The following is a 23,613-nucleotide window of genomic DNA, read 5'->3' on the forward strand; positions in this document are numbered from 1 at the left end:
ATAATTCAGTAACAGCAGTCAAAACATGAGAAACTCCTAAATGTACTGAATCAAGTTCACTTGGTGTTTTCAGTTTTCTGGGCTTTTTCTCTTTAGTGCACCAACAAATCAAGAGCTAAACTGATTATAAAGCTTCAGATAAGCTGTTCTGTTTGTAAATTTCTTTTCTCTGGTTTTCCCTCCTGGTTAAAGCTGCAGCATAAAGCTCAGACCATTTCTGAGAAATCACAGTGCTTCCTGACCTTCCCAAAGGAACAATAGCTGGTGGAGTGTGTTCCTGTCAGGAACTTCATTCTGCTGTGAGTATGTGGTTTGACTTGATTTGTTTGTTTTAGATCTTCTGGATTCGTCATTAAAAATGAAAGTTCAATGAAGCCAGTTTTTCTTTTATTTTTGTTGTGAAGTTAGAGGCATTTTCAGGTTAATTTATATTAAAACTTTTTTTCATATTTTGCAAATTACGTTTGTATCACAAAACTATTTCAGCTAAATGAACTCTGACCTATTGGTTTATAAAAGAAAAGTCCATCAGCTGTAGAGACGCTGTAGCTTAAACTGCCTGTTGTCATTCATACAGTTTCAAATACTGTCTCTCTCAATCTAGGTGTGGCTGTAGCTCAGGAGGTCACTCCTGAGCTACAGCCAGGTCTGCATGCCAAATATTCTTGGGTAACATCAAGGATTGAAGGTGAAGTGAAGGATTACACTTCTTGTGTTTTGATTTTGACCCAGGTGTCATCTACATATCTGTACCAGTGGCTGGGTACTCTTCCTTTGAAAGAGCCAAGAGCCTTTCTTTCCACTTCCTCCATGTAAAGGTTGGCTACAATAGGTGACACGGGGGAGCCCATGGCACAGCCATGTTTTTGTCTGTAGAAACCCTCGTTGTATTTGAAGTATGTTGTGGTAAGGCAGAGGTCTAACAGTGTGCAGATCTGATCAGGTGTGAAGTTGGTCCTGTCTTCCAAGGAGCTGTCTTCTTGTAGTCGTTTTCTGACAGTCTCCACAGCCTCCATGGTGGGTATGCAAGTGAAGAGAGAGACTACAGCAAGTAGTCAAGTCCTTTTGTCCCTCTTTGTGGGGAAACTCCCTCTGGGTTTAAATCTGGGACTCCCCACCATTTGACCTTAGAACTGAAGAAGCTTCTCGGATGAGACATGAAAATTCTTCAAGCAACTTAAAGAAGTCGAGACACTTTTCTTTGCAAGCTCCTTTGACTACGATGACCTGGATGACTGAGAACCTTCACAGACATATTTTATTTGTCATATGCAAGTTAGCACAGGGTCAACATTGCAATGAAATCTATTTGACAAGCAGCAGACAGTAACTCAGCAGTGTAGTAAGTAAAAAACAGTAAGAGCAAAATTTTTATAAATTTTTATAAATTTTATAAATTTTTATAAATTTTTATAAATTTTTATAAAATATAGTAAAAAGAAAAAAGTTAACAGGAAATACACACACTTGTGTATTTTCCTGTTCAGGACCCTACACCACCGGGCAGAACATGTTCCCTCTAAGCCTGAAGGGAAAAAGAAGGAACACACACATGTAAAGGAAGGACTCAAAACATGTGGTTATCCTAACTGGGCGTTCATAAAGTCAGCTAAGAGGCACAGAAAAGAAGATCAGACACCAGCGAGGGAGGATAAGAAAGACAGACGCAACAACGTTGTCATCCCCTATGTAGCCGGTGTATCAGAGAAACTCAGGAGAGTCTTCTCCAAGCACGACATCCCAGTGTACTTCAGACCCAGCAACACACTCAGACAGAAACTGGTTCACCCGAAAGACAAAACTCCAAAACACAGACTTAACAACGTGGTGTATGCTGTACAGTGCAGCGAGGAATGCCCAGACCTCTACATTGGAGAGACCAAACAGCCACTTCACAAGCGCATGGCACAACATAGAAGAGCCACCTCCACAGGACAAGACTCAGCAGTCCATCTGCATCTTAAGGACAAAGGTCACTCTTTCGAGGATGCCAATGTTCACATTTTGGACAGAGAGGACAGATGGTTTGAAAGAGGAGTGAAAGAGGCCATCTATGTCCACTGTGAGCGACCATCTTTGAACAGTGGCGGTGGTTTACGACACCAACTGTCTGCCATCTATAATCCAGTTTTGAGTTCCCTCCCCAGACGCCTTAATGCCCACTCACATCCTGGGCCATCTGACCTCAGGAATTCACATGACAAGGTGGGGCCAGGTTTCACAATGGGCTCACCCGAAACCCTGGCTGATTAGGTCCCACACCCGCTTTCACACCTTGGCTCATGTGATTAGAGGATCACCAGGGGGTCCTTTGTCCCTCTTTGGGGGGATACTCCCACTGGGTTTAAATCTGGGACTCTCGGCCATTTGACCTTAGAACTGAAGAAGCTTCTCGGATGAGAGGTGAAACGTCTTCAAGCAACTTTAAGAAGTCCAGACGCTTTTCTTTCCAAGCTCCTTAGACTACGATGACCTGGATGACTGAGAACCTTCACAGACAGATAAAGGAAATCTTAAATAGGAATTGAACAGGACAAAATTTTGAGTGGCAGTTCTTACAGTATTGCACGGAGTAAGGTTTTTATTTGTTTAAATACTAATGAGAATGAAGTGACCAGTGCTGTCAGCGTTGATCTTGTCAAAATGACGTTAACGCCATAACCACATTAACGCTGCAAATCTCCGTTAGCTCGTAAATGCGTTAGCGCCGTGCAGCCCTACACATGGGGCAATCCACATCAACTCGCTTACGGAGATTCGCCGCGTTAATGCAGTTATGGCGTTAACGTCATTTTGACGAGATCAACGCTGACAGCAACAATAGTTTATACACCAGATGGTCTGATTGTTGGGTTTTCTCTGTGGTCTTTACTGTACAATGTAAAGCACTTTGAAGTAACTGTTGCTGTGATTTGGTCCCATATAAAATAAACTCAATTTTATTAAAAATATTTAGATTAACAGGTTTCTGGAAATGACCTGTTGCCAACGTACGATACTCATGAAGAAAAACTACTACAAAACGAAACTCTGCATGTTTAGAAGCATTTCAAATGAAGTTTTGCAGTAGCTGTGGATCAATAAAGAGATTTGAATGCCTGAACCTGTAGCTGTATGCTCTCCAGTGGATCCACAGCTGTGCAGGATCACCATCTACTGATGTAATAAGGTTTTACCTTAGTATGTAAATGTGTAAGAGGTGTTATTGACTGTTATAAACAGAAACAGTTTGTTTCCATAAAACTGAACATGCAGCATTTTATAACCTACTACACTGTCACTGTCTCACCCAGGAGGTGCCAGAGGTGGAACTATTCCAGATGTTGTCAGTTATAGTAATGAGTACGGATGGGTACGGTAGTAACCAGACCGAAAAGCAGCACACATTTCGGCACTTTTTTTCCCTGAGCTGTGATACGCTTTAGATTCTAGCCAATCATTTTACCTTTCCGAGGATAGTAGGCGGGCCCAGGTACGTACGTTCTTTTAGAGCAGAGCTACAGATTAAAAATGCCCAAGGCGAGGCGGTCAAAAGTCTGGCTGTACTTCACAGCAAAAGATGCACTCAGCAGCCTGCAACAAGTGCTTTAAGGTGATACTGTGCAAAGGAGGTAACACCTCGAATCTGATGAAACACCTGGCGACGCATAGCGTTTTTTTAAAAGCCGAGAAATGCACCGTATTTGATAGCTTGCTGCGAGACCGAGCACATCTACTGCGGGTGTGGTGCCTGTTATCGGACCCGGAGTTAGCAACATCCCCCAAAAACCCGAAGAGGAGAGTCCTGGCCCCTAGCCCTGCCAGTGTAGCAGAAATGATGATGATGATGATGGCAGCAGCAGCCGTTCTTCTCTGCGTGAGTAGCTTAATGTTGTTCGTGTGTAATTTACATTGAGTAGGCTAACCACGTTATTAAATTAATGCATGTAAGGTGAACTAGCAAACAGCGTCGTAGTTACATGCGGCTGTCTTCTTGTTTGATGGCAGATACTCCCTTCACCCTGGCCAAAAAGGCTAAAATGACCAAAGAAAAAGTGGAAATCAGCTAAACATGAGAGGTTTTTGGACAAAGTTTGTGTTTTTTCCATTGTTTAAGCACTGCTTCCAGCCAAGAGTGATACCATATATGCCCTATAGCTGCAGAAAAGGCTAACATCTTTTTACAAAAAAAACAGCTTTTTGGACCAATTCTGTGTTCTCCATTCTTTAAGCACCGGTTTGAGCACCGTTTAAGCACCGGCACCATTTCAAAAGTACTTTGGTGCGTTTGGTACTGGTATCGGATAAAACCTAAACGATACCCATCCCTAGTAATGAGTGTAGGGTTAAGGAGAATGTTTTTGTTATTATATAATCAGCAGCATACATATTGTATTAACCAAGTATAGCTTCAGACTATATTAAGAAGAGCAAACATACTGGCAATTTGTAACCCTTGCTAAAGGAATGGTTATAATCATTTTTATGTTCATTCTAGACATTGCATTCTGTGCTGTTAAAGGAGTTGTGGCTCAGTCTGCGAATTGAGGGTCAAGAGCTTTTGGCTGGCGTTATGATCAGCCAATCTACGGTGACTAGAGCTGTGAAAGGAATTGCATGCATGCTTACAAAACATTTATACCAGGTTATTCTTTGTTATCTTTTATCCATTTATATTTCTATACTAGGCAGAAGATTAAGTTTTGAGTAGTGACATTTAGGACAGTTCAAGTGAAACGTTTATTCAGTATGCTACATATGCAGTTTTAGATTGATACACACACGAGAGCGGCCTCTGTCTGGTTGTGAGTCTTAGTAGACGAGGTGAGAGGTGAAACCAAGTGCATCTGAGGTCACGTACACCCACACACACACACACACACAGTAGTAGATTCATTTATAGGTAAGAGTTTAATCATATTTTGCTTGTAACTGCAAGTTGTGCCTGCAAAAGAACAGTTTGTGCAGAACGTGTGTCTGATGTTCCAGAGAGATAAGCGAGAGCGTCCGGCGGTGACAGGAAGACACCTGTGATGGAGACGAGGCGAGGTTCTTTTCAAACTGTGTCAAAAGTCGTTAACAGATGTTTGTGGTTTTGGATTGACGTAGGCAAGTATTGTATCTGCTTTATGCGTGAAGGGGCGTTGTATTACCCCGACCATATAAAACCTTTGTCTTGAGTATTGTTCGAGAGCTCTACCGCTGATGTTTTGCAGGGTTACATCTCCCACGCGTGTGTCATTAAAATCATCGTTTGACCTTACCTCGTTGGACCAAGAGTTGTTATTTTGAATTCTCTCCAACATCCCTCCTTTAATATTTTGAACCTTAACATGAGTATAAAAACAAACAGCTGGACAGCAGAAGAATCAGAAAAACATCCTCAAACTTTTTTTATGTTTTCCAGGTTAGACTGAAGGGTGGACAGTACATCAGGCAGTGCAATGGAGGTGGCAGCGCTTGGTCGGCCTTTCAGCGTGGGGATGCTGTACGACTGTCGCAGTGACGCACTCGTCCCTGGTAAGAATTCACATGTAAAGATTCTTGATGCATCACAAACTTTCATTTTTTAAAGCCAGTCGACTGTAGAATATATAATAATAATATAATAATAATGCATTTTATTTGTGGGTGCCTTTCAGAAACCCAAGGTCACCTTACAAAAAAACTAAATTAATAAAAGGAACAGTAGTCATGAAATACGTAAAATAAGTTAAAATTACAAAACAGAGCTTGACAACAGATAAAATCAGCATTAAAGCAAATAAGCCAGTTCAAACAGATGTGTTTTGAGCTGTGTCTTAAATACGGAGAGGGAGTCAATATTTCTTAGTGCAGGAGGAAGAGAGTTCCAGAGCCGAGGAGCAGAGCGACTGAAGGCTCTGTTCCTCACAGTGATGAGACGAGGGCGAACAGTAAGTTGAATAGCAGATGATGATCTGAGAAGGCGGGAAACAGTGGTGATATGAAGCAGGTCAGACAAATATGAAGGAGCAGATTTATGGATACACTTGTATGTAAGAAGTAAAATTTTAAAATTTATTCTGGCTTCTATGGGCAACCAGTGAAGCTGCTGAAGAACTGGGGTAATATGAGCTCTTAACGGAGTACGAGTTATGACCCGAGCTGCAGAATTTTGAAGAAGTTGGAGTTTATGAAGGGACCTTTTAGGGAGACCAAATAGGAGGGAATTACAGTAATCAATACAGGACGTAATAAGACTATGGACAAGGATGGCAGCAGCATGGGGGTAAGGAAGGGACGGAGTCGGTTAATAGTACGTAAGTGGAAGTAAGCAGACCGGGTTATGTAATTAATGTGAGACTGGAATGAAAGAGTATTATCAAGGATGACACCCAAACTCTTAACCTGAGGGGAGGGAAGGGTAGGAGAATTTTCAATGTTAATGGAAAAACTGTGGGATTTGGTTATGATAGATGGTGTACTAACAAGTAAAACTTCAGTTTTATTACTGTTAAGTTTGAGAAAATTGGAGGAGAACCAGGATCTAATCTCAATAAAACAGTTTGAGAGGGAGGTAGGTGGGAGGGATGAATTGGGTTTAGAAGAAAGGTAGAGCTGGGTGTCATCGGCATAACAGTGAAAATTTATATTATATTTTCGGAATATATGAACAAGAGACAGCAAATAAATAATGAATAAAAGAGGCCCTAATACTGAACCCTGGGGCACACCAGCAGAAACAGGATAGAGAGTTAAGGAAAGGGATTTAAATTGGATAAACTGAGTGCGGTCTGAGAGATAGGAGGTAAACCAGGTAAGTGGGGTATGACTAATACCAATGGAAGCTAACCAGTTCAGGAGAATATTGTGAGAAATGGTATCAAATGCCGCACTAAGATCAAGAAGGATGAGGATGGATAGGAGACCAGAATCAGCTGCCATCAGAAGGTCATTGGTTATTCTTAACAGAGCAGTTTCTGTGCTATGATTGGGGTGGAAACCAGATTGAAATTGTTCATAGAGATTATGGTCATTGAGATGTAAATGAAGCTGGGCGGCGACAACTTTTTCAAGAATTTGTGAAATAAAGGGGAGATTTGATATAGGGCGAAGATTATCAAAGTTTTTGGGGTCTGCACCAGGCTTTTTGAGAATTGGAATAACAGAAGCCTTTTTCAGTGCTTCAGGAACAATTCCAGTGTTAAGGGAGGAATGAATAATATTGGTTATAAGAGGTGCTAACGAGGGAAGGCAGGCTTTAACTAACACAGTAGTGAGAGGGTCAAGTTGACAGGTGGATGACTTAGATTTTTTAATGAGATTAGATACATCAGTTATGGAGGGAAGAGTAAAGCTTGAAAATAACTGACAGGAAGACAGTGGGGGAACCAGGAAGTCTACTTCAGAGTCAGGAGCTCCTAAAGAGTTAAGTTGACGGTGAATGTCTGAGATTTTACAAGTGAAAAAAGAGATAAGAGAATTGCAAAAATCAACAGAATACATGTGGGAGGGGAATGTGTCTGGAGGTGTTGTAATTTTACTGAACAATGAATAGAAGGACCTGGAGTTGCAGTCCTTATAGAACAAAACATGATCGTTGTACATTTCTTTATGTACAGTAAGTCCGGTTTTCTTGAATAGACGTTCGAGTTGGCGTCCTTTAGCTTTAAGATGATGCAGGTCGGAGGTAAACCATGGAGCTGAACGGGAAAATGAGACAGTTCGATGTTTAAGGGGAGCAAATATGTTAAGAAGGTTATGAAGGTTCACATTATAATGACAAACGAGTTCATGAGGGGTTGAGGAGCTGTGGATAGATGGAAGGTCATGGACGGCAGATGAAAAAACAGCTGGGTTGATATTACTAATTTTCCTAAAAGTGATATTACGAGAGATACAGGTTTTGGAAGCGGTTATGTTTGCATCAAAAGAAATAAACATATGATCAGACTGGGGAAACAATGTGGCTTTACAATGGGTGGGGGTAATGCCAGAACAACAGACCAAATCCAGGATATGACCTTTAGAATGGGTAGGAAATTTTATGTACTGTAGGAGCCCAAAACCTTCCAGGCAGGAGGTAAAATCTCTGGAAAGACGGATTTTATCATCGTCCATATTAGGGGTGGGCGATATAAACGATATACGATAGAAACGATATAAATCTGGCCAACGATAGAGATTTTGACTATACCGCTCTATCGCGATAGCGCATGTTGATGATGTCATCAAGCTGCCCCTGTTTTGGTTGAAAGCATCGCAGCGGCTACAATCATTATCATCTGCAAATTATGCCGGGCGACAGTCACAGCAAAAAGATGAAGCACTTTTGAAATATGGGGAAAGCCAAAAACTGCGCTTCCTCCACTTCCCTACCATTGATTCATTAATGTTGAATTCTCTCGCAGCTGTTCTATTCCCATGTTGTTGCAGTATATTAATAACTAACCTCGTATTGTAGATGAATAATCTCAGTTGTTCTCCTGACTGAAGTTTGGCCCGTGTATAGCATCCTGCTATACGATTGCATTCGTCCCTGACCACCAGAATCCCTCACGTTAACTTTTATCGAGTGGAAAAAAAAGTTGGCGTTCATCCTCCAGCTTCACTGTGCTAATGTTATGCTAACATAGCTGTGTCGCTAGCAATCACGTAGCACAACATTATATACCAGGTAGTCCAACTTCAGTAACCCTACAAACGTCACTGCTGTTTAGTTTTCTGTCTTCATTTATGTTGGAAGTAATAGCAGAGCTGTACGTTTTAATTAGTTTCAAAAATCTCTCAGTCAGAACATGGTATGTCATGTTTAGGTGGAAACTAGCGAGCTAACTTCCTGCTAACTTCTAACTCTGTTAAATTTAATAAATTCTGTTTTCATGGATGCCTGGATGTTAAACTTAATTGTTACACCTGGTAAAGCAGCAACGCTGATCATTTTATTAAAGATGGAAGAATTTAGACAGTTTTTAACTCTCAGTATTCGTTTCTTTGGGACCTGAAGGGGACGGAGTTTTGGACCCAGATTACTCCGCGAAGCTCCTCACTACAGCAGCCATAATGCTCTGACATCAAAACATTTTTTAACAGATTTCTGCACGCCAAAATTGGTTCGAGGTCAGTAAGCACAACCAGAATTCATACATAACCAGAATTCATACATAAGGCACACTCTCGATTTTTGAGAAAATTAAAGGATTTTAAGTGTGCCTTATAGTGGGGAAAATATACAGAAGAAAAGAATATATCGCGATATATATCGTTACCGCACGTGCTTCAAATTATATCGCGATATGGATTTTAGGCCATATCGCCCAGCCCTAGTCCATATGAATATTGAAGTCACCGACAATGATCAGATTTGGAGAAAGTACAGAGAAATGAGTGAGAAGAGCAGAAAATTCATTTAAAAACTCCTTATTTGGCTTAGATGGCCGATAAACAGTACATATGATGGTGGGGGTAAATCCAGGGAGCTGTAGTGCAATGTATTCAAATGAATGGGAGGGAGGGGCAGAGACAGGGAGAACCTTCCAGTGCTTCCGGTGAATTATCACGAGACCTCCGCCCCTCCCCGAGATGCGAGGTTGACAGGTGTAAACAAACTCAGATGGAGTCATTGAGAGAAACAAAGTCATTGGGCTGTTGCCATGTTTCAGTCAAGCAAAGAAAGTCCAACTTACGATCACAGAGGAGATCATGTACGAGATGTCCCTTACCAGTGAGAGAGCGGATGTTTAATAGACCGAAGTTGATGCTGGAGTTACCATGCCTGACAGTAGGCTTAGTTGATCTAACCAGGTGGGCCAGCACACTGTGGTCGACAGCCCGGTCAGTCTTGCAGGGAGGACGACGAGTTTTTGACCAGATGGAAGATATTGAGTTAGTGTCACTGATGTTGAACTTCCGCCGAAGCCCTTGGTGGATATACCTGCGGCGGGGCTGGAAGGCGATGTCTGGGTAGAAGTATAGAGCCACAGATGGAGAGATAGCCAGGCAAAAACGGAGCCGCAAAAGATCCGTCGCAGAGAACTGGAGAAGAGCTGTCGCCGGGTGATGAATGATGGATAAAAACACCCAGGTGAGCACGAGCCACACCAACACCCTGTGGATCCACATCTTAATCAGGGCCGAGCACTGAACACAAACGGAGGGACCGAACAACCACCTGACAGCTGCAGCGCAAGCAATAGAAGCCCGCAAATAATGCGAAAACAAGTCAAAACAGGGTTGCGCCTTAGATACTTGATTCAAATTGTCGTCAGCAACTGAAAAAAAGCGTTCACTCGACCGGAAGTCTGATTGATTGATTGATTGATTGATTGATTGAATCTTTATTTATATATATATACCCATACCAACATACCCGTGCACCCGCACACACATGAAAATATTGGACAAGAACACCCTATCAAATCTCTACCTCCTCCCTGTACCCTGTAAAAACCACATCCTTAAACCGCTTTTTAAACTGCACCATGCTCGGACATTGCTTCATATCTTTACTTTACTCCACACACAGAGATGCAAAAACTTTTTAATGTTGTACAGATACAAGGATGTTTTAAATTTAATTCCCCCCTCAAATTGTATCCCCGTTCCCTTTTAGAAAACAGTTTTAGAATATTGTCAGGAAGCAGGTTATTTATTGCTTTATACATAATTTGTGCAGTGAGAAAATGAACCAGATCTGTGAATTTTAGAATTTTTGATGTCAAGAATAGTGGATTTGTATGATCTCTGTAACCAGTTTTATGGATTATCCTTATGGCCCTTTTTTGTAATATGAAGATTGATGATAGCGAACATTTGTAGGTATTGGCCCAAACCTCTGCACAGTAATGCAAATATGGTGCAATCAGGGAACAATAGAGAATGTGGAGGGATTTGTGGTCCAGAATGTGTTTTACTCAAGATTGAAACACTTCTTGAAATTTTGTTATGTATATGATTTATATGAGACTTCCAGTTTAATTTATCATCTATAATCACACCAAGAAACTTATGTTCAGGTACTCTTTCAATTTCCACACCATCTATATGAATCTGCGCTTGTGCCTTTCTAAGGGAATTCCCAAATAAGATTATTTTAGTTTTACTTAGATTTAGTGATAGTTTGTTCCTGTTAAACCATTTTTTAATTTTGCACATTTCTGAAGTAATTGTATCCAGCAGTTCCTTTAGATTCCCCCCAGAACAAAAAATATTTGTGTCATCTGCAAATAATACTAATTTTAATATATCAGATGCCTTACAAATATCATTTATATAAATAATAAATAATTTTGGACCCACTACAGAGCCTTGTGGAACACCACAAGCAATGTCCAAGCATGATGAGGAAAAGACACCCAGCTTCACAAATTGTTTCCTGTCACTTAAATAGTTTTTCACCCAGTGCAGTACAACCCCCCTGATCCCGTACCGGTCTAGTTTATTAATTAATATGTCGTGACTGATTGTGTCGAATACTTTCTTGAGATCCAGAAATAGTCCAGCTGCATACTGTTTCTGATCTATAGCATGTGTAACCTCCTCAATTGATTAGATTAATGCCAGTGATGTTGATCTTTTTGATCAGAGACTAATTTATATTTATCTAAGAATTTGTCTAATCGTTTATTAAACAGGTTTTCTAGGATTTTGGAGAATTGTGGTAGTAAAGAAACCGGCCTGTAATTTGTGAAATGGTGTCTATCCCCAGTTTTATACAATGGCACAACTTTAGCTATTTTCATTTTGTTTGGAACTTTTCCAGTCTGAAATGATAAGTTGCAGATGTATGTTAGAGGTCCTACAATTTCTTCAATGACCTTCTTGATGATTATCATGTCAATATCATTACAATCAGTAGATGTTTTATATTTACACATGTGTACAGTGTCAATTATTTCTTTTTCCTCCACTGCTGTGAGGAACATTGAGTTAGGGTTCGTATCAATCAGGCTTTCACTACAGTCCACTGATGGCAGTGACTCAGGAATTTGTTCTGCCAGATTTGGTCCAATATTTACAAAATAATGATTACAGCTGTTGACCACATCAGCAGTGTTTTCCATAATATTGCCATTGTCAATAAAATATTGAGGATAACTTTGTTGTCCAGAATTATTTCAAATGATACCGTTTAAAACATCCCATATTCCCTTCATATGATGTTTATTGTTGTTCAATGTTTTACTATAATACTCCTTTCTACATACACGTATAATATTGGTCAACTTATTTTTGTATTTTTTATATTTATTTTCAGCATCTTTTGTTCTTTGTTTTAGGAATTCTCTATAGAGTGTATTTTTCTTTTTACATGCATTTTGTAAACCCTTAGTGATCCATGGTCTATCTGAATATTTGTGCTTCCTGTTATATTTTATTGTTGGACAGTTTTTATCGTACAATTCCATGAATATTTTTAAAAATATGCCATATGCAATATCAATATCAGTTTCTTTGTACACATTGTCCCAGTCCTGATTTAATAGATCGTTCTTAAGTGCATTCATAGTTTCTTCTGTCCTTACTTGTCTGTATCTCAGTTGTTCTTCATGCTGATTTCTCTTATAATTAGTGTTATAAACTGCAAAAACTGGTAGGTGATCACTGATGTCATTAATTAATAATCCGCTCACGATGTTGTTTTCCATATTGTTGGTGAAAATATTGTCAAGTAAGGTGGCACAATGTGGTGTAAGTCTGCCAGGCCTGGTTATTCTAGGATGTAGAGTTTAGATATTCGTCGGTCATTTTATGCTTTTTCGGATTCAACAGGTCAATATTAAAATCACCACAGATAAACATAACTTTTTGATTTGTTTTAGAGAATATTTCTTCTATGACTAAGTCATTAAATACTTGAATACTAGAGCCAGGTGTTCTATATATACAGCTAATTATTACATTTTTCTCTTTTTCCGTATAAATTTCAATTGTTATATATTCTAATAAATTATCAATCGCAGTTGTCATACTTTCCACCACCTTGTAATTTAGGTTTTTATCCACATACACAGCCACTCCCCCTCCACTTTTGTTCCTTCTATTTACAAAATTCACATCATATCCCTCCAGTCCAAAGTCCAGTCCTTTCTCAGCATTGATCCATGTTTCAGAAATGGCAATAATTCCAAATGGATTTGTCAGCTCATTTAGATATTCCTTTATATTGTTGAAGTTGGCATACAGACTTCTGCTATTAAAATGGATTATTGATAATTTATTTTCTGTGTTGATGGTGTGTTTAAACTGTTCATCAGTGAAGTAGCAGCAGTTATTGCTGATGTTGTAGAAGAAATTATTTTCCGGGTCTATATCCTTTTCTAAGTCTAGAACATTATGGTCTGTGTATTGAAATGTTCTCAGTTCCAGATTATCATAAACAGAATTCCAGTGAGTTATATTGATATTGTTGCCGGATGCAGATGAAGTTCTTTTAGACTGAGCCATGTGTTGTGTTGTGTGTCACGTCACGTGTGTATTCATACCTCCAGTGTAAGTTGAACCTCAGTATTTGTCCAGCTCCTCCATATTTCTGATGACCAACACTTTGGCTTGTTCCGGTGTTCCATTGAGTTTAATGAATACTTTACAGTTGGTAGTCCATGTATTTTGAATTTTTCCCTGTTTCTTCAAGTAATGTGCTTTCCTGGCAATGTCCGCATTTCTTTTTGTCAGATGTTCATTCATGAAGACATCGGATCCTTTCAGTTTCTTCCCTTGTTTTAACAAGGTTTTGTTTTGTGTTTTCTGTTAGCAAATCTCACAATGATGGCTGGTTTGTCACTGTCATTTTTTCGGGGTAGAGGATGGCAAGCCTCAATGTTGTTATAATCCACTTCCACACCTTTGGACCGTAGAAAGGTAACCACTTGAAGCTCCGTGGAGTTGACATCTTCCTCTCCTGGCCCTCCTACATTGTCAGCGGCGACCGCCCGGGCGTATGACCGGGGTTTGATGCGAAGCCCTGTGATGATGACATCGTTTATCCGGGTGTACTGCTCCAAATCCGCCACTCTGTTCTCCAGGTACGCCAGCCGCCGATCCTTCTCGGCATTCTGGATGCGGAGAACCTTAACTTCCTCGACCAGGTCCAGGATGGCTTTCATCTGCAGTTTGACAGCAGAAATCTCCTCTGTCATAAACTCCAGCGACTTCTTAATATCGTCGCCTTCCTCGGCTGACAGAACTTTTTTCGGGCCCATGCTGAGAGACGCTCTTTTAGCGTTGCCGTGACGACCCGCTAGCTAGTTTGACACTAGCGTCCTTCGTCTAAAATATTCCAGGAGCGATGATTTAAATTAAGCAATGTTCACCGAGGTTTGTACTCATGTGCTACTCACTGGTTCTGGTCCAAAATCAACAGCAATCAAAAGCACAGAAAACTATGAAAAAAAAAACTAGTTCAAAACTAGCTCGAGAAGCAGTGCGTGCGTGCGTGCGTATATATATATACTGGAAGTATATATATATATATATATATATATATATACTGGTAGTATATATATATATATATATATATATATATACTTCCAGTGTATATATATATATATATATATATATATATATATATATATATACTGGTAGTATATATATATACTGGTAGTATATATATATATATATATATATATATATATATATATATATATATATATATATATATATACTGGTAGTATATATATATATATATATATATATATATACTGGTAGTATATATATATACTGGTAGTATATATATATATATATATATATATATATATATATATATATATATATATATATATATATATATACACTGGCAGTATATATATATATATATATATATATATATATATACACACACTGGCAGTATATATATATATGTATATATATATATATATATATATATATATACTGGAAGTGCTGGGTATACAAGTCTGGCCTAAGTCTTCTGCTGATGACGGCAGCAGTCCAGGAGTTAAGTTAATTGTCTTTATTTAAGTTCCACAGACGAATTGGTTGCATCAGAGCTTGCCAGGCTTGATCCAAATGCAGTGCAGCCATACGTGAACTTATAGTTGTAGAAGATACAGTACATGTGACTCTGAGCATGGTTTTCTGGAAACACAAACAGGCAATTCTGAAATTACTAGAGTCAAAGATAACTAAGAAACAATCACAACACATCATCTACTCAACACAGCAGTATTTTACAATGTCCACAAGGGGTCACTGTAGACCATAAAGACCATAAGCTGAAGCAGCAGACATGAGCCCAAACAGGTTCCCATCACTCCAGCCTTTCTGCCAGTAAAAGTAGCCACGCCCCTAACTCCAGTATCAGATACATGATATAGAATAATTCACCCTGTAGTTGTTTTGAAGGGAGACTCTATCCACAAGGACCAAACTTTTTTATAACAGGTTGTAAACATGATATTAATGCAGTAAAGTTGGACATATATATATATCCAAGTTTCAGCTCTACAGGTTACCTCGTGGTTTTAACTGCACCCAGTTTCAGTTCAGTTTCAGTTTTATTTGTCATATGCAAGTTAGCACAGGGTCAACATTGCAATGAAATGTTTTTGACGAGCAGAAGACAGTCACTCAGCAGCATGGTACAGTAGAAGAAAATAAAATAAAAAATAAAATAATAAAAAAATAAATAGAAAAATAGTAAAGAGCAAAATATTAGAGAGACGTAGTAAAAGAGAAAAGATGACTAAATATATATGTATATATAACTATATGTACACTAGTGATTAAATAAAGAAAATCTTGAAAAGGAATATGACGGGGGGCAGATGGGATATTGCACAGGAATGAGCAGCAGTACAAACAAAAGTTGTGTTAAAGTGATCTGGACTGTTCCTTTGTCCTGCTAATTTTTCATTTTTATTTTTATAATTCTCAAGGAACGTTCAAACTGAGCCTGCAAACAGAATTAAAACCTGCTGCTTGCTCAAAGTTGTTGGATTCTAGAAGCTTAGTGTTTGAAATCCTGTGAAAACAGCCGAGGTTTTTTTATTCCTGCTTCTAACTTCTATTTATGCCTTTTTGTAAAAGAAAAAAACAACAAAAAACAAGCTCTAAGTAGCTGCTGTAATCAATGTGCAACTAACAGGGCCTAAAGATAACATAAGGATAAGAACATCTTCCCTGATCTTCATGAGTAAAGTTAATCACTATTAAAACAAGTTGGCAGCCATGATGCAACACCTGGAACACCTCTTAGAGCGCTTTTCCATTTGTAGCTACTCAGATTGGCTTAGTCGACTGAGTCTTTATGATTTTATCATTAGCTGGTAATACCTGGTACCAGATACTTTTTAGTACCTACTGCATGTCACTGATTGGGTGATCAGTGACATGCAGTCTTTTGACAGTGGCGTGTAGCACTTACGTGGAGTTATATACAGTACCAATGGATAATTACCAAGGTAATGAGTAATTTGGGCTAGTATCAGAAGGTTAAGAACGACTCTTAGAGCTCTGGTATGTGAATGGCAGAGAAACCAGACAAAACACATTTGCGTGGCTTAAAAGTGCTTTAGCAGGGTTAAGCCTTTTAAAAGAATTTTGTAACCACACAGTATTACAACAGGTTTAACAGAACTTCAAGTATAAAATTCTCCCCCAAAGTAGCAAAAAAATAGAATAAAATAAAATTGTGCACAAGTAAAAGAATTAGTCTTTTTTAAGTCCAAATGGTACCGGTGGGGCCCATGACAAACGGGTGTAGTTTGTCCGATGAGGACTGTGTGTGTGATTGTCTCTACTTGTACAGTAGAGGATTGTAGTCCATCAATGTGCAAATGAGCGTGTGTGTGTATGTATATCGTCTCCTAGGATCTTGGGTTGACTCGCCATCCAGTGAACACTGGAACACTCTGGGTTGTGGAATCGCTGACCTGGTCTTTGGATTCGTCCCATATAAAAACCTGACCGCCGTCGAGTGGATGCTCAGCGTTTACGTGAAGCCACAGCTCAGTAAACCTTCCGGTTTCGCTCTGCCCTCGATAACAAAGTTTTAGTCCGCCTGCTCTGTTCGGCTGTAGAAGCAAGAGACTGAAAACTTGGGAGCTGATACTAAGGAGGGACAAGAGCTGCATAGAGCTTCACCGATTGGCTGACATGTGAGGAGTGGAGTAAAACAATAGGCTCTCATCAGAGCTCATCAACCCTCTAAGAAAACTTAACCCTTGTTTGACCAGAGCATATATATAAATCTGTCCCTTTTTTGTTTAAATAAATATATTGATCTTGTTCCACTTTCATTAACAGGGACAGTAAGAATAGAAACAATGAACATTAAATGTTTTACTTTTTCTTCTCTTTTGTTTGAGATGATTTTAGGAACTGGGTTACAGGCGTCACTAAATTAGTTATTAGAACATTTCCCTCACGAAAATCCAAACTACCATTTTTGATATTATTACTGTCATTGTCTTAAATACTGAAAACTCAGATGCAGAGCCTGAACTCAGTTAATCTGGTTCATCCAGACAAACAAAAGATTTGTGCTTGTTTTACTATTTTTATTTCATTTTGGTGAATATCACAAGAAGAGATGAAAAAACAAAACAAGGAAAGTCATGAAAAAAATCAACAGCAAAAGTTTGAGAAGTTTGCTCATAGAAAGAGACCGCTCTGTTTATTTATTTTAAAATGTACATTTTTATATCATTTTTTAACATTTATTTTAGAGTGTCTGATTTATTTGATGGAGTCCTGGTAGAAATATTTTTCCTGCTTCTTCTTTTGCAGGATTGACTCTGTGGGATCGTGATGACCTGATGAAAGATATAGCAGAAAGACCACAGGCCTCTAATGAGTTTGAAATTGTTGCATCTGAATCAATTTCTGGCAAATCTTCAGCTCTAAATGTTGATGCTTCACTGAAGGCAAGTTTCCTGAGTGGACTGGTTCAGGTTGATGGATCTGCCAAATATCTGAATGATAGTAAATCTTCCAGAAATCAGGCCAGAGTAACACTGAAGTACAAGGCAACCACAAAGATCCAGGAGCTGTCCATGAATCATCTTGGAAGAGGAAATGTGAAGCATCCATATGTTTTTGATCAAGGCTTAGCAACACATGTAGTCACAGCTATTCTTTATGGAGCACAAGCTTTCTTTGTGTTTGACCGTGAAGTTTCTGAACAGGAAAATCATCAAGATGTTCAGGGTAACTTGAAGGTGATCATCAAGAAGATTCCCTTACTTTCTATAGAGGGTGAAGGTTCCCTGAAGATGGAAGAGAAAGACAAAGAAAGTGTTCATAAATTCTCCTGCAGGTTTTATGGAGACTTTTGTCTTTCAAAACCACCAACAACCTTTCAAGATGCAATAAAAGTCTACCAAAGCCTGCCAGGATTACTGGGAGACAAAGGAGACAAAGCTGTACCAGTGAAGGTCTGGCTGCTGCCACTGACATGTTTAGATTCTTCTGCTGCTAAACTCGTCCGTCAGATCAGTATAGGATTAGTTCAAGAAGCACAGAGAGCCCTGGAGGACTTCAGTGAGCTGGAAATGAGGTCCAATGATGTACTGGGAACCAGCACTGCACAGCAGTTCCCACAGATTGGTAAAACAATTAAAACTTTTAAAGAAATGTGCTCTGAGTTCAAACTGGAATTCCAACAAACTTTGGCAAAGAAACTTCCATCAATCCGAGGAGGAGGAGAAGAGGAAGCTGAGCTTGCAGAGATCCTGAAGAAGAGACATTCTTCACCTTTCAACAGCAAAAACCTGAATGAGTGGATGGACTGTAAAGACAGAGAAGTTGACACATTAATGTCTTTTACCAGGATGATGAAAAACACCAAAATCATCTCGTCTCAAAATGATCTGTACAAGGAAAGTCTCAGTGCAGAGCATGTTGTGTGTTTTGTTTTCACCTCTCTGGGAAAGGATGAACCGTACCTCTCAGCTTTATCAAAATACTTAAAAGGAGAAACCAACCCAGACCTTCAAGATCCTCACACTCATGATGTAGAGAAGGAACAATGGTACGCCTCAAAAGAAGTAACAGCTGAAATGAGGAGAAAAGCAAAACTCTTCAGTGATTTTGCAGAGGCCAACAAGAAGAACAAGAACATGAAGTTCCTGACAGTGGGTTTAACTAATGAGACACAGGAAGGTTCCAGCATCTACCTTTATGAAGGTGGATTTCCTGTCAGTGAGAACTTTGAGCCTCCTTCAAAGCCTGAAACTGTGACAGCAGCTGACAGAAACCACAACAGTGTGACACTGAAGATTTCTCCACCCAGATTTGGAGCAGAGAACATCACCTCCTACTCTGTTGAGTACTGTGTCAGTGGAGAGGATGGATGGCAGCAGAAGACAGAAGCAAAGGCTGAAGAAGTCACAGTGAGAGATCTGAAGCCAAACACAGAGTATGTGTTCAGATGCAGAGCAGTGACCTCAGCAGGTGTCGGGCCGGATAATCAAGTTTCTATTAAAACCTTACCCTGCAGCCCTCCTGGAAAACCTCGAGTTGAACCAAATTCATCTGAGATATCAGTGAGCTGGGAGAAACCTGCTGAGCTCGGAGAGGATGTGCAGATATTGAGTTACGTGGTGGAATACGCAAAAACAGATATCAATTCAACACTAAATGACCTCAAGTGGACTCAAACAATTTCAGGAGGTGAGAAGGCCATCATTTCAGGGCTTCAGTCAGAGACACAATATGCAGTCAGGGTCAGATGTGATTGTGGTTCAGCTGGAAGAAGCAAAGAAAGCATCACTGTTAAAGTCTACACAACATTTAACTCCCTCGCAGAACTTCTCAGGATTAAAAGTGCAAAGATCAAATCTGATTCCCCCTCAGTTTACAAACTGCCTCTGACAGAAGAACACACAAACATAGATGGATGCAGGAAGTTTAACTTTGGAGAAGAAACTGAGAGGCAGAATCGTACAATAATGCTTTTTGGAGCGACTGGATCAGGAAAGTCCACTCTGATCGATGGAATGATCAACTACATTGTTGGTGTAGAGTGGGAGGACAGTTTCAGGTTTAAATTCATTAATGAGGATCAGTCAACATCACGAGCTCACAGTCAGACCTCTGAAGTCACTGTTTACAAAATCAACCACCAGGATGGATTTAAAATCCCGTTCTCTCTGACCATCATTGACACTCCAGGCTTTGGAGATACAAGAGGCATAGAAAGAGACATAGAGATCATAGAGCAGCTACGTAATCTCTTCACTGCTCAGCGTGGTGTCACTGACATTGATGCTGTGTGTTTTGTAGCACCAGCTGCTCAAGTGAGATCCACAACACAGAAATATGTGTTTGATTTAGTTTTCTCAATCTTTGGCAAAGATGTGGCAGAAAACATCAGGATTCTGGTGACATTTGCAGACGTTCAGAGACCTCCAGTTCTAGAGGCGATCAATGAGGCAGGAGTCCCATGTCCTAAAACAAAAGACGGGCTGCCGGTTCACTTCAAGTTCAATGATTCAGCCTTGTTTGCAGAAAACACATGTGTCAAAAAACGCACAGATGATGCTGTTGATGACAATTACAATGACGATGAAGAACAATATAATCATGATGAATATAATGATGATATTAGCTTTAATGAGATGTTTTGGAACATGGGGACAAAAAGCATGGAGATATTTTTTGCTGCTCTGAATGTGATTCAAACTAAAAGCTTGACACTGACACAGGAGGTCCTCAGAGCAAGAAAGCAGCTCGAGGAATCAGTGGAAGATTTGCAGGAGCAGATTAAACTTGGATTAGCCAGGTATGAGGAGTTACAAAACACAAGAGAAAAACTTGGTGAACACAGGGAAGAAATCAACAGAAATAAGAACCCTGAGTTTACAGTTGCTGTCATGAAGCCTTATAAAGATCATATTTCTGGTAAAGGAAACTTCCTCATCAACTGTCAGCAGTGTCATGTCACCTGTTACTATCCCTCCTCCACATCCAGGGATTCAGAGAAAGAAGGCTGTGAAGAAGCTGCATCACATGGATTCTGCACCGAGTGTCCAGGCAAATGTCACATTAATGTCCATTTTTTACAGAAGTACAAATGGGAGTATCGGGAGGTTAGAGAGAAACATACAGTGAAAGAAAAATATCCAAAAACCAACGAAGATCAGACAGTTGTTGAAGGACTGAGGGATGAAGAGCATCATCTGCGAAATGAGGTGAGGAAACTACTGCAGAGATCTGCTCGGTGTCTGGACAGACTTAGAGAGATATCAGTGAAGCCAAAACCTCTCTCCACTGAAGAGTACATCAAGCTGCTTATTGACGGAGAAAAATCAGAGACCAAACAAGGCTGGGAGGAACGAGTTAAAGCCCTGAGAGCCATAGGACGAAGGGACATTTTTAGTAAAATTAGACGACTGCTTAAGTCACGTTGACAATTAGTTTCAGCTCTGTATGAACACTGAATCCTGCATGTGCTGAAATAGGAAAGTGAACTAATACAAATTCAGCTGTTCTCCTAAAATAGTAAAACATACTGACAGCAGAAACATGAGAGTTTGGATCAAATTCCTTCACAATAAGAGTCCGTGATTTTCCCAAGTAGATTTCCACAAACACAATTAATTCATCCTAAAGTTAAAAAAAAGATCAAATACAAACACTGCAAAGTTTAAGAATAGTGAAAGAGTATAAAGAGTTATTTACAGCGCTGTATATTTTCTTATCAGTGGGCAAAAAAGAGATAATGGAAAATGAAAAGTATGGACAGAAAATTACATTTGCAAATGTTTACATGATAAAAATATCTACAGTAAGCAACAGGGCTGGGTATCGTCACTGATTTCTAGAATTGATTTGATTCGCTTTGAAGCGGAAAATTTTGCCCCAGACAGTCAGAAATATTATAATTCAGATCATGCATCAGTACATTTCCATATTTTTATATCTATAAAAACAAAGCTGACACATGGAAGTCTTTAACAAAGGTGTGAGCATCACAGCAGATCCCTTTGTGTCAATAGCTGAGGATAAAACACAGAAAAACATGAAGGTAATTTTCCTGTTCTGGGATTTTATAAAAATATTCTGCAGTAGATCAAAAACAAAAGAAAACCATTAATCAACATCTGAACATTACCTGATGCTGCTGAAGTGAAGCAAAGTTACAGAGGTTTGATTAGAGACACAGCTGAGTGTTTTGCAGTTTTGCATAATTTAAAAAAGTTTAAGTTTGTTCAGTATTGATCAGCAGAAATGAGGTTTTCTCTTCGGAAGTAAGTAAAAGGAAAAAAAACAGCGGCCGACAGCGCTGTAAATAAGACTTGTGCGTAACAAGCAAGCGAATAATGCAGAAAACAGACTTTTAGACGGGAAACTGTTCTTGAAGTACAGAGAGAGAGAGAGAGAGAGAGAGAGAGAGCTGTGCATGAAGTGTGATTTTATTTCGTGGCAAAACAGCGAAACTAAGAGTGAATTCATGACGATGTTCATGTGAAGCGTAGTTTGGATCTTCTTTTGCTGCTGGTTCAGTCAATATTGTTTGGAGAGAGATAAAAACCTGCAGCTTCAGAATCAGCGCAAAAAGAACGTAAACACAAAGCGCGGACCCACCGAAGCATCAGAATCAGCGAGCTGTCGGCTTTCAGCCCCGACCGTGTCCGTGCCGCTGGCGGGTCCGCGCTTTGTGTTTACGTCTCTGTGCAGAATCTGTGTTCCTGCTCTCATTTACTGTTTTAGCTGTTTAGTGGTTGTTGAAATTTTGTGAGCTTTAACCTGAGATTCTGGCGTTTCGGGCAAAATAAATTTATATTAAAAAATTGATTTACGATTTACGTTATCCAAGCTAGAATCGATTTAAATCGATAAATCGATAATCAAAACCCACCCCTAGTAAGCAAAGACCTGCTGCGTAAGTGTAATAAAATCTGTTTTTGTGAGCATTTCTTTATTATTGTTTTAATTTTATTCTCTTACCTACAAGTTTCTGTCAGTTGCATTAATATGTTTTCTGTTCTATGTGAAAAACATTAAGCTGATTTCAAACAATAAAAAGTCAGAGTTGTTTTATTTGCTTTCTGAAGTTTTTCCTTCTGAGGTTTCAGTCGTCACAGCTGCAGCATGATCCAAGATTTCTCTGACTGTGGGGCAGGAAGGTGCATCTGATATCTGGAACTAATTTAATGGATTATGATTTTTTTTGGGGGGGGGGGGGGATGGGGGGAGGGATTTTCAGTGTTAATAGTAAAATTCTACATGTTTTTTATGTTCAAGAACTGATAAAAATTATTGTGGTGTGAACTTTTTTAAATACTGTGACATGGCAGAAAAATCCCTGAGGATCACAGAAATAAGTGCAGAGTTTATCATCCACACAAGATCAGCTGATCTGTCTGAGAACCTGGAGAATAAAGTTTTACTGAGTCCTGCAAAGGTTTCACTTTTAGAGCTGCAGGTTCTACAGCTGTGATCACTGCAGTGCATGCTGGTCAACTGTATCTGTGGTCACAGGAATGTAGTCAGTGATGACCTGAAAGATGAAACTGGCTGCAGTTTGTGGATTGCCCTGAAACCACAACCTCACAGCATGATGGGACGATGACAGAGCCGGCCTGATGTCATCAGATGCTGCATTTAAAAATTCTGATTATCAGCTGATTTAATGCTGTGAACAGTTATTCTCTTGAAAGAAGTATTGTTGTTTCTCAAGGAAATAAAAAAGAGCTCATAAACTGCACACAT

The 23,613-nt window shown here is 39.4% G+C and overlaps 1 protein-coding gene across 1 annotated transcript; it reads left to right on the forward strand.

Moving 5' to 3' along the window:
• Positions 1-5,423: 5,423 nt before the first annotated feature.
• LOC134616212 (uncharacterized) lies at positions 5,424-21,308 on the forward strand. Its single transcript, XM_063460942.1, has 2 exons — positions 5,424-5,499; positions 17,686-21,308. Exons 1-2 carry the CDS (start codon positions 5,424-5,426, stop codon positions 21,306-21,308), a joined length of 3,699 nt encoding a protein of 1,232 aa, XP_063317012.1.
• Positions 21,309-23,613: the final 2,305 nt, after the last annotated feature.

Source organism: Pelmatolapia mariae, linkage group LG18 (genome assembly GCF_036321145.2).
Source record: "Pelmatolapia mariae isolate MD_Pm_ZW linkage group LG18, Pm_UMD_F_2, whole genome shotgun sequence".
Lineage (NCBI taxonomy): Eukaryota > Metazoa > Chordata > Actinopteri > Cichliformes > Cichlidae > Pelmatolapia > Pelmatolapia mariae.

Coding starts and splice junctions, on each gene's coding strand:
- LOC134616212 (XM_063460942.1), top strand. CDS start 5,424: ATGGAGGTGGCAGCGCTTGGTCGGCCTTTCAGCGTGGGGATGCTGTAC. Junction 5,500..17,685: donor CAGTGACGCACTCGTCCCTG/GTAAGAATTCAC, acceptor CTTCTTTTGCAG/GATTGACTCTGTGGGATCGT.